The 16,150-nt window shown below is 45.1% G+C and overlaps 1 protein-coding gene across 3 annotated transcripts; it reads left to right on the forward strand.

Annotated features, from left to right (window-relative positions):
* The first annotated feature begins 3,058 nt into the window (after positions 1–3,058).
* Positions 3,059–15,253, forward strand: hmg20a (high mobility group 20A). 3 transcript variants are annotated; one of them, XM_030366606.1, is made up of 9 exons: positions 3,059–3,177; positions 4,962–5,051; positions 6,813–7,019; positions 8,436–8,568; positions 9,688–9,725; positions 11,225–11,300; positions 12,419–12,634; positions 13,969–14,101; positions 14,802–15,253. In XM_030366606.1, exons 2-9 carry the CDS (start codon positions 4,986–4,988, stop codon positions 14,803–14,805), a joined length of 873 nt encoding a protein of 290 aa, XP_030222466.1. In that variant the 5' UTR covers positions 3,059–3,177; positions 4,962–4,985; the 3' UTR covers positions 14,806–15,253. The 3 variants fall into 3 exon arrangements, with proteins under 3 accessions (XP_030222466.1, XP_030222469.1, XP_030222468.1); XM_030366609.1 differs by having other exon boundaries at positions 11,228–11,300; XM_030366608.1 differs by lacking the exon at positions 14,802–15,253 and having other exon boundaries at positions 13,969–14,105.
* The last annotated feature ends 897 nt before the right edge of the window (positions 15,254–16,150 follow it).

Here is a 16,150-nt window from a genome sequence, read left to right on the forward strand (position 1 = left end):
ATAATGGATCGATTATTTGCATCCAGCTTTGTAATCTGAGATAGATAGATCGATAGATGGATCGGGGTGGCTGGATGGAAGGATAGATAGATTGATGGCTTTATTGATAGATAGAAAGATAGTTTCTAATGCACTGGAAAGGATGTGCAGAGCCAAAATCAATATGATACCTCCATTGGCCAGGGTGGCTCCGTGTATCTGTGTGGTGTGTTGGAGGAGGGGGCTGAAATGGTGTGAAACAGCAGATGACTCATCACTACTCTGACATAATAATGGGCTACGGTCACAAGTGACCCATTGCAATCACCGTATAGTTCAGATCTTACTTACAGATTTTTATAGTCATTAACGCCAGCTGGTGCAGTAAAAATGAGCATTGTGACATGGTATAACACTTCGTCATTGTGCATGAACTTTCAAATATACCCCCACACACAGACGCTAGCACCCGGAGGCTTGATAAGCTTATACAGACTTAATACGTGTTGGCACCTTCCACACTCTTCCCCTCCAAGGGAGGTTGTGTCACATTCAGAAATATCTTCTCCAAAAATGTGTTTTTCTCTGTGTGTGTGTGTGTGTGTGTGTGTGTGTGTGTGTGTGTGTGTGTGTGTGTGTGTGTGTGTGTGTGTGTGTGTGTGTGTGTGTGTGTGTGTGTGTGTGTGTGTGTGTGTGTGTGTGTGTGTTCATTTGCAAAAAAAATGCAAACTATATTTTCTCATTTGTCACCATTGCCGGTTTTGTCCCTAATCAAAACTGCACACATTTCCATACAATTAGACACAGAACAATATTGTTGACCTTTCATTCCGGCCTGAAACGTACCTTGACATTCCCGCCATATTCCCCTACCCCCCCAATTTCAATAATGACAACAAGATGCACCGTTGGCACCAGAAACCATCCTCTCTTCAGCCTGGCTCGGCCCTCCCTTCAGACGAGCTTTTCCCATCCGATCCATCAGACGGAGCAGGCAGTCAACACTAACAAGCTCCCTGGAGCTCAACCGCCCGGCACCACAACACCACACAGCGGCTTCCAACAAGCCTGCTCGGCTGAAGGCTTCCAGTGTCCCTGGCACAGAGCTAGCATAAGTAATAAGTGATGGATCGCGCTGAGTCTTCATCGCGATAGACGGAGGATGGTGACCGGACCTTGTGTTGGTCCCCATCTGGTTGTAGGCCTGTCTGTTGCCGCGCTTTATGCACCACTGTGGCGGTGAATTAGGGAAAGTGTTAATTTGTCTGGTTTTTTTTGGCCTTTTTATTTATTTATTTGGAGGGTACATGGAGCTGTATTAAACCATGCGACCTAAATGTCGATGACGACTGATTCTTCCATTCATTAAGTCAAAAAGGGTTTTGTTTTTGGTACATTGTGCACTCATTCATTGACGTGCATTCTTTATATCTCAGTTCTGGTCTGGTATATTCTAAAGAAGAGTCATTCGCACAAAGTCTCTTTTCTGACGGAAAACATGTGTGCCGGGGTGGATATATGGCACATATTTCTTCAGCATTCAAAGCTCTCTAAAGCTAGTTTTAACACAACTCTTGGGACTTTCGATTTTGTCTATACACATTGCACATGGCCATACGGTGCACTCCTAGGTCTTGCCCATCGCTCCTACCTTCTACAAAAAACATGGTTCCATTTGGAGATGTCATCTGAAGTTTTTATAATTCATCTTTGCCATTATGCAGATGGAATCCAGTTGTACATAGTGTTTACATCAGAGCAATTAAAGCTTCCACGAATCCAGTGCATTGTCTCAAGCTTGTCTGCTGCAAGTCATGCTGTTGCTTAACTACTTACAGATGGAAAATGCAGAGTTCCTAATGAACAGCCCGAAGCAACAGGGCCCTGTTATATGATGTTGCATAAGGGTTGATTAGGCCTCTGCTATCCAGCCCTTCTGTTACGAGGCATGGTTTCTTGGAATCTTCTACCCTATAGGCTCGCTTTCAACACAAAAAACCTCTTCCAAAAACTGCCCTTTCTCATCGTGGACATTGCCAAAAGCCTTGCGTTAAAAATGTATCGTGCTTGTCCGAGTCCTAGCAAGAACTACAAAATGTAAGACTTTACGTATCAAGCACTTACAGCCATCCAATTATCAATTAGACACATGCAAATGTCAGAAAGTTTCAGTAGAATCAGTTCAATTGTATTAGGGCCGTATATCGCTGAAGGTTAGAGTGGCCCTCTTTGACCTGTATATGAGCAGGCGTGTGTGGGATTCAGAGGCAAGACAAGGGTTTGTTTTGATGTCCTTCAGGGGCTGTTAGCTCTCTGCATGGTTGATCATGGGATGGAGACAGGGCGTGGGCACATGAGCTTGTAAATGATCATTAGCAGCGATGGCACCACGTAGCTTAGAGCTCTCCGATTCCTGGGCCATGCAAGTCAGCCGGATTTAACATATTCCAATCATCAACCTTTATTTTAAGAGAGAAGCTAATTTGAGTCCCAGGACTCTTTTTCAATGATGCAATGTGTATATGCAGTATGTCATGACAGAACCCCACAGAGAGATATATAGGCCTACAGATAGTGAGTAAAAAAATAAATAAGCATTTTTATTTTCTAACACAATACACAATCTTGTGCTCTGTCAGAATCGGAAAAACGTATAGTAAAAAAGCATGTAATGTCTATAGTAAACTGCAGAGAGAAGCAAAACGTTATTTAAGTCATTTTCTCGTCGAACAAGAATGGGACACAGAAATAGAGCAGATAGAAAAGAATGCTCTATAGGCAAATTATGAAACAACGAGTAATGATTTAATCCACACATTTTCCCGATGTGATACAGCTGCCACAATTCACCAAATCATTTGAAGACACTGTTTTCAATGTAGCATTGGTTTTCTTTAAATGGTCACTGCTTTATAACAACATGCACATATTGAGCTAATTGCGGTTTATAACTTAATTTAAACCTCGTATTGTCCCTCATGTGAGGAACGAATTATAAACAGAATCATCGTACGTTAACTAAATGTATGTGACGGCCCTTAACTCTACTTGAGCAATACAATCCAGAGCAACCGCATAGATTCCTCTTCTATCCGAGGCGGTTCTATGGGGACGAAGCGCATTGTTTTGATAGCAAACATCCCTCGGAAGGTAGCCTAACGCTACACCTTTCCACCGCAGAGCACTGCTTCTAAAAAGGTTCGTTGTGGGCATGTATAGATCGAATATTTAGGTTGAATGTGAATGTGTGACGAGCCAGTGTTTAACCTCTATTCACACAAACCATGTACCACATTAAAGATTAAGAACAGAGCACTGGACTTGAGGCGAGCTAACAAGCTAACAGGCTTGCCATCTTTTGAGTCCTGTCTAACCGAGAACCGTAATAATGCTTATACGTCTGGCGTTTATTCATTTACTTCTAGCCATACTACAAGATACCGGTGGATACGTGTAGAAAATAAGTTTCTCGTCGGATCTGAATGCACGCAAATCCCGCTTGACAGCAGCTGTTTGCAACTAAATGATCGCTAATGCCTCAGAGCCAGTCAGCTCATTTAATGTACCCCATGGTTAAACACCCGGGATCATAAAACACCGGGGGTATAATGACGTGTATACGACTCGTAGACTGTAGAGACAGCTTGGTGACACGGATGGATCCTGTGATGCTGAACCAGCTCCTGTTTGTTGTCATCAGTGAGGTTTCCACGCTGGAAACAGCTTCTGCTGTCTGCTGAGTTTCTTTATTCAATGTAGTCAGCTGCATGTCATGTTGGGTTATATGAACAATTGATAGTAAGTTCACTAAACTGTGTAAAAAAACCTTAATATGGATGTCTCTCTAGATGTATACATCTCTGGACATTGAGTCTACGTTTCGCCTAATCTAATAATAAAGCAGACACATTTTTCAATAATATCTCATGTGTTCCATCCCTAACCATATCACTATTAGTTTATAATAGTATCACACAATAACAATGTAATGTGATTTTAAGAATAAGAGCTTGAACGAGGGTGCATATTGTCAAAATGTACCGATCATTTGATAGATCTAGCAGTGTGAAATAGGATTTTAGCCACAGGGGGGCACTGCAACACAACATGGTTCAATGTTTGTTATTCTTGACGATGCTAGAATGGGTTAGGCAGGGCTTTATATATTCGGAAAGATTCCTGTTTATTATGTTGCTTTGCCTTTAACACGTTTATATGTATACGTTGTATGCAGAGATTAATGCCACAAGCTTATTTGGCTAAATCCAGGATATGACGTCTTCCTATGTATATGAGGAGGTCAGAGATTAAATCACAATAATCCTTCTACCTATTTCAAGCTCTCGCCACAGGCTGTGTGGTGATAATAACCATTTAAGCTATGACTAATAGTTGTGCATGATCATATTTTTTCTGTGCAGTAATTCCCTGTCCCCGCAACCAAATCTTATCAAATTCCAAGCAAAACGTTGTTACATTCTAAAGAACAGTCATTCGCACTAAGTCTCTTTTCTGACAGAAAATATGTTTGCTGCTGTGGATATAGCACATATTTCTTCAGCATTCAAAGCTCTTGAAAGCTAGTTTTAACACTAACTCTTGGATTAACCGAGAGTTTGGACTTTCGATTTTGTCTATACACATTGCACATGGCCATACATTCCTTCCTAATCAGAGAAATCCTTGACCTGTCCATTTTTTAGGATTGGTTTGGTTGGATGACGTACAGGGGTCAAGTCATTCTGAATCCAGAATACATTCTGCTGATCTGGGCAGCATCCATGCCCTGTGGCATCACGGTCCTCCCCACACTTCAACACTCTCCCTCGCTCTGTCTCCCACCTGACCAACTGTCAGTCCATGTTGGCCACACTTCGCTCGGACTCTTGGCAAAAAAAAGCTGAACGTGTAACCTCACGCTATACGCTGAGGGCTTATCGTTCCTATGCTAACCGTGATATGTTGTTATATTTTGTGTCTAGGCCCGTCTTGTTGGCCGAGGAGTCATGGATGAGCAGACAGGCTCGCCTGGGGCGACGACCGACAACAGCAGCCAGAGAAATGGAGAAGAGGTGAGAGGCGGGCTCACAGGGTGCCAGAATGATGTTCATCACAATGCATCATGGGATTGTTTGGTGGCGATTCTCACCCATTTTGTGATTCCTCTAGGGCGAGCGTTGTACTGCTGTTCAATCCTAAATCTGTGTAAATATGCCACAACCTAATCTAATCCAAACGTTGTTCTGCCACATCCTGTTTGAGAAACACTGTGGCAGATTAAAAAACACAGTTATGTGTCCCCATAATGAAAAAGTAATTTCACGATAATTACTAAACAATGACCTACCTCTACTCCACAAGAAACATATCAATAACATTGCTATGCTTAATGACATCCGGAAAGGAGTCATTGCGATGTGATATGATGCGGAAGTCCTATATATATATCCCTAGGTCCTTAAATATGCTATCCAAGAACTACGTGGACTCGAACAGTGGGGGCTGCTTGCCTTCCTAGGAGTGTTTGCATTGTCAAATGAACAATCTCCGTATGTCGACATGCACACACAACCGCCAACCAATCGGGTTCTTAATCAAGCTTCAACATTTTAATCATTAACTTTAATGGTAACAACCTACTGCGATTACAGGCCATTCCATTTATTTCCCGGAGCATCAATTAGATTAAGTATTTTGCCATATCGTCCATATACAATGTCATCCATGAAGTTAATTGCATCATGGTCTCTGTATCTATTATGCGCCTGCATCAAAAGCTCAGTCGCGTGACATCCATGTTTTACCGGTAAACAACTGATTCCCCAGATATCGAAACAAGAACCCTTTTGTGCAACGGCTCACTGTCCAACGCACTTTTGGACTGTTCAGGCGATGTCTTTTATGATGGTTCGAGGGGCGTTATTGCCACAATAAAATAATTAAGTATTCAAACATTCATGTTGCGCTGATGGCCGGTATAACCGCTGTAATCAGAATGTCAATGAGGTCGTATTTTGTTAATCCCAGATGGCTAAGGAGGGTGCCCCGGGACCGAAGCAACATTGACAAAGGATGAAAATAAGACAAAGAATACACAGAACTCCCTCTAGAGTGCAACTATAATCGAACGAATCAAACCAAGAGATACCGCAGGAATACCCAGCTCTACTGTAGTTTAGGGCTTTGACTCCGAACTTTATCCGAATATAATTTGAATATCAAAAGATAAATCAAAATTCGAACGAATATTATGCAGCCCTTAATATTCAAACCTGTTATGGGCAGGCGAAGTGGGAGAGACGTCGGAGAACCCGACGCAGTCTATTCATAATATTGTAATGACCACGGAAGAGGCAGTGAATGAAGTATTAATTAGACAGCGATTTATTAGAAACCTGATAAACCGTTGGAACGCGCAAGACCGGTAACCATAGCAACGCCGGTAAAACAAACCTCGCGAAGCCCAATCCAGGTCTTACTGAAGGCATTTAATGGTCAAAATATTATTATAAATATTCTAATATATTCAAACATTAATAAACAAACAAACTTATATATGATTTTTGGGCAAAAGTCAAAGCCCTACTGTAGGTATGCCAGGGTAGGCAGAGTGCAGGTAAGCCTAGCTCTTCAGCCTAGCTCTACCACAGGTGTGCCCAGACTGCATACTGCAGGAATGCCTTCCTCTCCAGGCTAGCTCTGCTGCCGCTATGCCCAGGTGCGTCTAGCTCTTCAGCCTAGCTCTGCTGCAGGTGTGCCCAGGTATGCCTACTTCTTATGCCAGCTTCCTTTAAACAACGTCGTCGTCGTCGTCCCCCCCCTCCCCGCTGCAGAAGCCCCGGCGCGGCAGCTGGACCAAGGCCAAGCGGAAGAAGCCCCTGAAGGACAGCAACGCCCCCAAGGCGCCGCTCACGGGCTACGTGCGCTTCATGAACGACCGGCGGGAGCAGCTGCGGGCGGACCGGCCCGACGTGCCCTTCCCGGAGATCACCCGCATGCTGGGCAACGAGTGGAGCAAGCTGCCCCCCGAGGACAAGCAGGTCAGTGGGGAGGGGGGAGAGGGAGCGGTGGAGGTAGGGAGGAAGGGATGCGCGGCGATGATTCCGCAGCAACAACAAAAGAGGCAAAGCACAACAAAACAAATAACGAAATAAAGAAAAAGGGCCCAAACTTGCTTGCGTTTTTTGTTTTTGTTGTGGTATTTTCGACCCGTGGGAATCGGGTTTGGCAGAGTTTGTGTTCAGTGAGTCGGCAAATATTTGGGTCGTTTTTGTACGCTACAGCGCAAGGCCTGGCATCTGGTGGAGCGGCTTCCGAGGAGCCCAGACGTCATTTGTCCGTCCCACAGGAGGACAGATTGCTGTTTTGTTTTTTTGTCTCTACACCAATCTGTGTTGCTCGCTCTGTGTTGGCCCAATGTTTCCCGATTAATTGTCGCTTGTTTCGCTTGTTTGGCCTGGAGTGCTTTAGCCTATTTTCCTCGTTACCTTGGAGGTGCTTTTTCAATAGTCCAAAACTAACGGTAATTATTATGTTATGTGCTTAGCTGATTTTACAAGGCGCGGTTGTATTTTGATTCAATTATTATTCTGGTAGCAATTTGCTACTAGAATACCAGCAGAAGTACAATCCCGATTTCTTCTGTGTTATTCTTCTTTACTCCTTGGATGGAACGAAAAGTCTAAAGCATATTCAACATGCGACGTGCAAACAACCTTCATAGCAGCAACCTTCATAGCAACGCTGATAGCCCTCTGATTGATGCTCTTTTTCATACCTGGCTACAGGATGCAGAGACAATGAGTTTCATGCAAATCCTTTAAAATAACATCCTTTCCACACAGCACCTCATAATCACTTTCACAGACTCACAGGATGTGATGCGGGACGACATAATCTATATGTAAATGTATCAACGGGAGGAAACGTCTCCTATGCAGCCAACCTAATTGGCCGCTCTCCCAGTATCTACCGTACCCTTATTCTACAACCGACAGCTTTTTATTCCAAAGTCCACGTACTCCAGGATTTCCCCCCCTTTTTCGCCAAGTTCTACTTAAAGCGTAATACTGAGTGTCACTTTGTCAGTGACACGCATAATGGCATCGCGGACATTGGCGATAGCAGCCTGCTAGGACTTGTAGATGGGCTTAGCTGTCAGGGGAGCTAGGTCGAAGAACGCGGTTAATGAAGCACCTTCCTCGTGATAGGAGCACCTTTGCATAATGATGGACTCTGTTAATACGTTTTCTCTTCCAAAGTGTGGAGTGAATGACAGTTGTTGAATGTTCAATGAGTTAATTTTGGCGCACACGCACACACACACGCGCAGACTCACACGCAGACACACACACTGTTTTTTTTTCTTCCATCCTTATTGCAACATACAGATACTAGACCCTCACACAAATCATGATTCCTCTCCTCCCCTTGATCTCCTCCTTCAACCTCCCCAGCGTTACCTGGAGGAGGCGGAGCGGGACAAGGAGCGCTACATGCGGGAGCTGGAGAAGTACCAGAAGACGGAGGCCTACAAGCACTTCACCCGCAAGGTGCAGGAGAAGCAGAAGGGCAAGAGGCACCGGACAGGTGGGCCGTCTTATGATCTCTTCCTCCTCCTCCTCCTCCTCCTCCTCCTCCATGTCCTCCTCCTCCTCTTCCTCCTCCCCCTCCTCCTCCTCCTCCTCCTCCTCCTCCTCCTCCATGTCCTCCTCCTCCTCCTCCTCCTCCTCCTCCTCCTCCTCCTCCATGTCCTCCTCCTCCTCCTCCTCCTCCTCCTCCTCCTCCTCCTCCATCTCCATGTCCTCCTGCTCCTCCTCGTCCTCGTCCTCCTCCTCCTCCTCCTCCTCCTCCTCCTCCTCCTCCTCCTCCTCCATGTCCTCCTCCTCCTCTTCCTCCTCCTCCTCCTCCTCCTCTTCCTCCTCCTCCTCCTCCTCCTCCTCCATGTCCTCCTCCTCCTCCTCCTCCTCCTCCTCCTCCTCCTCCTGCTCCTCCTCCTCCTGCTCCTCCTCCTCCTCCTCCATGTCCTCCTCCACCTCCTCCTCCTCCTCCTCCACAGGCTGAACTCACTCTTCTGAGAACCACGTGTTCGACAAGAGCCGCACGGAGGGTCAAGACGTTGATCTCTTCCAAGCTGCCAGTGTTTAAACGTCCAGGTGTACACCAGGGGGCAGTATCGCGTACCCAAAAAAACAAATGTATAAACTGTGAGGCGTTGCTAAGCTCTGGGAGTATCTTTGCACACGAGCTCCGTGGAGAAGTGTGATGTGGGCTTCGGGAGCACTTGGGATAAGATAAGACTTTATGATTCCCTGGAGGTAAATAAGGTGTTTAAGCAGCTGTTTACAGAACTATAAACGGTGCAGGTCAAGGCAAAAGCTCACCAAACATAAACGGATAAGATAACTACCGGTAGATGTATACACATGCCTTCGTGAGCCGAGGGTACTGCCGGCTACTTGGGTCCGGAGTGTAGTAGAATAAAGTTAAAAAAGGGAGATATAATTTTTATAGATCTGCATCTATCAATGGGCTGTTGTTTACATTGGTGGAGCTGTGGTTGCATTGGTGGAATAAAATACGATTTATTTCCATTTTAAGGCGTGATAGTCCGGCAGCCTCGTCCTCTTGCTGTTCCCCTCCCCCAGGCCAACAGGGCTGTATAGGTGTGTAAAATTGACCTAGAACTTGTGTTTCTCTCCTTCTCAGAGGGCGGACACCAGGTCACCATCGACAACCATCATGAGGTGAGTTATCTTCGTCCACTCCTCGAGTGACTTCATTCTCAGTGTAAGGAAGAGGCCGGAGACCCTTTGAGTTTCATTGATGTCTATTACACGACCCTGCCTGCTGTGTCACTACTCCATGCAACTCTATAGGGAACGTGAGGTTGACCTCACACCGTGTAACCGGTAACCATAGCAACGCGGTAAACAAACTTTGCGAAGCCCAATCCAGGTCTTACTGAAGGCATTTGATGGTCAAAATATTATTAATAAATAGTTGAATATTAATAAACAAACTAACTTCGAATATGCCCGTCCTGGTGTACACCTGGACGTTTAAACACACGACCCTGCCTGCTGTGTCACTACTCCATGCAACTCTATAGGGAACGTGAGGTTGACCTCACACCGTGTTGCAACGCTATGGTGAAACACAATGCTGTGAGGTCCCGGCCTCTGTTGACTTCGTCAGTAGTATGTTCTTGCAAACAAGGAGGCTGCTGCTTCAGGATAGCATTCCTAGGACCCTTCTGTAGATTGAAATGCTGCTTTTATCCAAATCACAAAAGTTTCAAAGGTTTATTCCAACCCAATTGCTCCTCAAGCTGCATCATCCTCCAGTACAGGAATATACTCTTGGTTCTGCTACACAATTGAATTTTCTGCCTTTGCTTCCTGGCCCTTCTGTTCTGCAACCATTTCGATATCTTGTCAATCTAATTTTAAAACCCCCCGGGATGTATTGAATGAATCAATCTCACAGCTGAAACCCTCAAGTCACCGATCGATTTTTCATAAACTTGAATCCCAATGCGTTTCCACTCTAAGCAGTGCCTTTATTTTACTTTCCGGAAAAGGGCCTGCGTTTAATTGAATGCCTCCTTATAAACCCACAGTGCATTCGCCAGCCTCCTGCCTTCGCATTTGTCGTCGCTCAACAAATCATTGTTTGAGCGCTGAAGTTGCTCTAATCCTCTTTGGGGCGGTTGTGTTTGCTCAGGATCAAGTGTTGTAATTAAGGTTTCTGAAAATCGTTTTTTAACTGGGGAGGGTTATGTCGCACGGTGGCTTGGTGTTTCTTTGTATTCCTCTGGGAACGTCGGCTCGGAATTGTTTGTTTTTGAGGGCAAGTGGGAAGCAGAATACAGCCTTTAAAAAATGAATATGTTTAAGTGTTCTCTTGTGAAGAAGCATCTATTTATTCAGCTGAATTGCACTTTGTCTAAACGCATAATTTGTATGATTAGGAGGTATTAATGCCAGAAGGATTTTTTTGAAACAGCTAAAAACAGGCTTCTGATATTAGTAGTATCAGTGATGGCTGGCGTTGTAGCCTATAGTCCATCCAGCGATAGTCTCAGTCCATTTCCACATCCCTCTCAGAATGCTGTGCTCAGTGTCCTCTGACTTTCCTCCACAAAGACCAACCATGTAGCCGGTTAAACTTTCAGGACTTGTTCACCACATGAGCCAGACTGCCTCTTCAAAACCTGCTCCACCTTCTCTGTCTCTGCCCCCAGAAGGACGTGGAGGGGAAGGAGAGGTCCGTGTTTGACATCCCCATCTTCACAGAAGAGTTCCTCAACCACAGCAAAGGTAAGGGGAACCTGAACGCACGGCGAGCTACCTTCCAGGTGCTACAGGCCGTTGGTAGGGGGAGGGATTTACTAAACCCCTGTTTCAGGTATTCTCCCGGAGTTTTAGAAGTCTTCTGACACTCTCTCGGTCACCAACGGTTGGTGATGTGAAACTCCAATCTTTGTGGTGCATTTGCAGAATCGATTCACCGACCGTAATCCATTCAAGGTGTGATGATCGAGTTCTCCACGTCGTATTATGCTCCAGGGAGCTGAATCACTAACAGTATTTACCTAACTTGAGTTTATGGTTTACCATTATTAATGATTGGCTTAACCCCAAGTCATTGACCCCGTTTATTAACATGCATTGTAGACGCACTGACTCAAGGTTCTGCATGTCTGTCTGTTGCATGCACACACGTGTTAAAGGTGACCTATAATGCCACCAGGTGTGAGTGTGATTAGCCGTTACAAGCTGTTTTGCCTCGTCTGACATCATAGGTGGGTGTGTCCACCTAGATGTATGACGGATAGATGAGCAACGAGGGTACTGCCCTCGTTGCGCTAGATGAGCAACGTTTGCTCAGTTCCAAAAGTATTCCAACTAGGGCTTTGACTCCGGACTAAGTTATTTGAATATAATCCGAATATCAAAAAATAAATCAAAATTCGAACCAATATTAGGCAGCCCTTAATATTCGAACCTGTTATGGGCAGGCCAAGAGGGAGAGACGTCGGAGAACCCGACGCAGTCTATTCATTATATTGTAACGACCACGGAAGAGGCAGTGAATGAAGTATTGATTAGACAGCGATTTATTAGAAACCTAATAAACCGTTGGAACACGCAAGACCGGTAACCATAGCAACGCGGTAAACAAACTTTGCGAAGCCCAATCCAGGTCTTACTGAAGGCATTTGATGGTCAAAATATTATTAATAAATAGTTGAATATTAATAAACAAACTAACTTCGAATATGCCCTAATTCCAACCAATCACCGACAAGGGGTGGTGGGTGTTGTGGGGTCTTGTGCTGCGGCCATGACTTTTTACTGGATGCACCAAACACGGAAGGGAGGAACTTTAACATACATGCTCTCTGTACCCCCCCCCCCCCCCCCCCCCCCCACAGCCCGCGAGGCTGAGATGCGAGGGCTGCGGAAGACCAACATGGAGTTCGAGGAGCGCAACGCGGCGCTGCAGAAGCACGTGGAGAACATGCGCGGCGCGGTGGACCGTCTGGAGGGCGACGTCATGCAGGAGCGCGGCCGCAACGGCCTGCTGCAGCAGCACCTGGACACCCTGCGGCAGGCGCTCGCCGCCAGCTTCTCCTCCGTCCCACTGCCCGGTGAGGGGAGGGGGGGGTGAGGGAGACTAAGGCCGGGGGTGAGAGGGAGGGGACTAAGGCTGGGGGTCGAGGGAGGGAGGAGACTGAGGGTCTGCCACACTGGACCAAGAGTCCCATACCCATGTTCTGTTCTTGCCAGGCGCACACAAGGCACAGGGTGTCAAGCTGTTGTAGCGACGTGTTGTTTGATTAACACTTCAAATGTTTCCAGCCCTACCTGTGTGGCTCTGTCCTGAGACAGAATAACGGACGTCATGTCCTTTAAGGCACAGCCCGTTACCACATGAACTCCATGAATCCTGAAAGACATTGGCCTTTTGGATTAACGAGGGCAGAAGGATGCTCTAACGCCAACCTTGGTGCAAAACTCTTCTACTTCAGAGGAATGCCTACCTTTTTTTTTGTGGTAATTATGCCGTTTCAGAGAGCTGTGGGAGCCGGATATAACGATGTAATAAAACCCTGCGCTGTGAGCCTTGTTGTCATGGTGATCCTGGCGCTGTCACCGGATAATAGGCCGATTTCTTTTTGCCCACGGCACCAATTTGAGGCCAAAACTCTAGGCACTTTTAGTGAGCACTCTAAAGCCAGGCTGTGAATGCGGGACTCATCACTGTGAGTACACGCTACATGGGTTTTGACATACCACCCATTTTCTATTTCGGAGCACATTTAACGTCTCTTTATATCAAAAAAGCCTTTCTTTAATATCCAATTCCGTGGATAAGGTTTGATCACTTTTTTGACGCGTTGATATGCCAGACGACTTTAATAGCCTTTGATGTTGTTAGCAGTATCTGAGTTTTGAAATTACAACCTACACCACTAACTTGTTGGGTTGCATGCTACATTTTCAGTAGAGCCAGTTTCCAATTCGGTCCATAGTAATTCCCTAATTTTGTCGATTTTTGCACATATTGATATGGACAAATAACCTTGAATCCTTGATGTCCTTCGCTAGCGGCAAGCTTATCTTTGCTAGCGGCTAGCTTTGGGTTTGTTAATGACTAGCTCTGGGTTTGTTACCGACTAGCTTTGGGTTTGTTAACGACTAGCTCTGGGTTTGTTACCGACTAGCTTTGGGTTTGTTAACAGCTAGCTTTGGGTTTGTTAACAGCTAGCTTTGGGTTTGTTAACGGCTAGCATTGGATTTGCTAATGGCTAACTTTGGGTTTGCTAACGGCTAGCTTTGGGTTTGCCAATGGCTAGCTTTGGGTTTAGTAACGACTAGCTCTGCGTTTCTCGGAAAGCTAGCCGGCGTTCGCTAATGGCTAGTTTTGCTAATGGCTAGTCTTGTGCTTGCTAACGGCCAGCGTGCATTTTGCCCTCCCCAGGCAGTGGAGAGACCCCCACCCTAGACTCTGTGGACTCCTACATGAAGAAGCTCCACAGCATCGTGGTCAGCAACCCCCAGGAGCACGAGGGCCTCATCAACACTGTCCGGGACGTGGTCAACCGCCTGGACAGGTAAACGCCTCTTCTATACGCCAGTGGGGTCGTAGGGGTCGGGGACCCCACACAGGGCCGCCTGGGGTAGAGATCGCTGACCTATAAGCTTTAGTTGTTTCATGGTGTATTCTTCTAGTCTACAAACAGATTAATAATTCATACCCATCAGCAAACTAGCGCCAACTAACTGGTGTGATGCGAGGTGGATTCGTCCACTGGGACATTTGTACTGCCGGTAGATGCTGGTGGCTGGTTTAAACGATGGAGAGAGCTGTGAAGCGCTGTATTCCAGATGTAAATGTGAGATCAACGCAGGTCAAACTTGAAGCAAGAAGGCCTGGAAAATGAATATTTGGTACGCACATTTCATCGTGCATCATTTTTTGTTCTTAACTTTATTTATTTCCTTAAGTTAGTCATTGAGCCAATTCACACATGATTCAGATACATGTCTTAAAAGAGCAGGTTGGGATAAGGCATTTTGGAGACCGTGCCTGCGGATATTGGTGATTGAACCTTACAACCTTCAGGCTGGAAGTCCATCACCCTAGCCAGCCATTGCACCATCCTAAAGTTACGATGCTATAAGCAAACTTTGAAGCACGATGAACCTTGGGAAAAGTCCTAAACAAGACATTGAGCAGTTTGGCTTCTGCTGTGACAAATGTGTCGGAGCATGACCAGTTAAGTAACACATTCTGTTTTCTGTGACACCCAGATAATTGGACCATTTCACCGAAGTGGAGGTACTTTTGGGAACCAGGAGTAGAGCTGGTATTTCGTCATTCTCATCCTTTTCTTCAGACATAGTTGTTGTGATGTATTTATTTCATGCCTATTACATTTAAGGTTTGTTGTTTTTATACGATTGAAATTTCCGAACTTGTAAGGGGATTACACTGTTATTTTTACTTTGGAGGTTTTGCTTGTCATGTTGTCTTAAGTGTTTCAATGTTTTCACTGCAATATTTAGCCATTTTATCATATTATATGTTGTGTGCTACGTAAGAACATTTCTCAGTGGTTTTGTATTCGACATATAAGGAAAACAACATTTTGTTTAGCTATTTTCATGGCCTTTACAAAAATTAACTCTCTCGTGCCATGTCTTTTTTTTCATATTTGTGGGGGAAAAGAGAAGTTTTTCCAATAAACACATTTACAAAATACTGTAGCTGTTCTGGGCCTGATTAATGATTCATCTAGACTGGAAATATTCAATATAAGTGACATTAATGTGAGTAATGTGTTTTTTTAACAGTAGATGTGTTTTAAAACCCCCTATGCCTGTTTTAATGTGTAATAACATCAGTATAATATTTAGATGTCCTGCTTGGAAATCATCAAGACATCTGTTCCTGGTGTGTGTGTGTGTGTGTGTGTGTGTGTGTGTGTGTGTGCGTGTGCGTGTGCATGCGTGCGTGCGTGCGTGCGTGTTGCTGTAAGCCAAGTGACTCCCAAACGATTGAAATGGAGTATGCTGATCAAGCAGCTTGTTCTGACTGGGGGTCGGGAATCCATGTTCACCGAACAGCTGACACCGAGATTGTGTGCTCGCAGGAAAATGGACAGACAGATTTGCTTAATAATATAGTTGGTATAATAATATTATTATGACAATTAATCCCAATTCATATATTATCGCACATAAATAAATAGTATCACACATCTGCTAGATTTAGTCAAGTAAAAGTTGGCACAACTCCACATTGAGGGTTAACTAATAGATCATTAAAAAAGAAAGAGGCCAAAGCATTTGAGCCATTTGGATATAATGACCCTTTCCTGTTTCCTGTTTCACTCATGCCCACTTCCTCTGCCAGCTGCCACTTCCTGTCCAGTGTTGACAATGTACACCCAGGTTATCGCCCACAATCTATTAACACAAAATGACCCCCATTGAATAGTGAAACAGTCACACAACTTCACTCCAGACAAAGTATACTCATTTCCAACTGTTGTTTGCATTAGCAGTACAGGTTGTACTGCATTTGCTATCAGTTAAATACATAGGAAATACAGGAAATGTAAAGGTTTCAGCTGTTCAACCTTGTATTTAGCGGATCT

The sequence above is a fragment of the Gadus morhua genome, chromosome 9 (assembly GCF_902167405.1).
Source record: "Gadus morhua chromosome 9, gadMor3.0, whole genome shotgun sequence".
NCBI classification, from domain to species: Eukaryota; Metazoa; Chordata; class Actinopteri; order Gadiformes; family Gadidae; genus Gadus; species Gadus morhua.

Bases quoted from the DNA above. Each gene is read 5' to 3' on its own strand.
- hmg20a (XM_030366606.1), top strand. From the start codon at position 4,986: ATGGATGAGCAGACAGGCTCGCCTGGGGCGACGACCGACAACAGCAGC. The intron at 5,052-6,812 runs GTGAGAGGCGGG...TCCCCGCTGCAG, and splicing joins GCCAGAGAAATGGAGAAGAG to AAGCCCCGGCGCGGCAGCTG. The intron at 8,569-9,687 runs GTGGGCCGTCTT...TCTCCTTCTCAG, and splicing joins GGGCAAGAGGCACCGGACAG to AGGGCGGACACCAGGTCACC.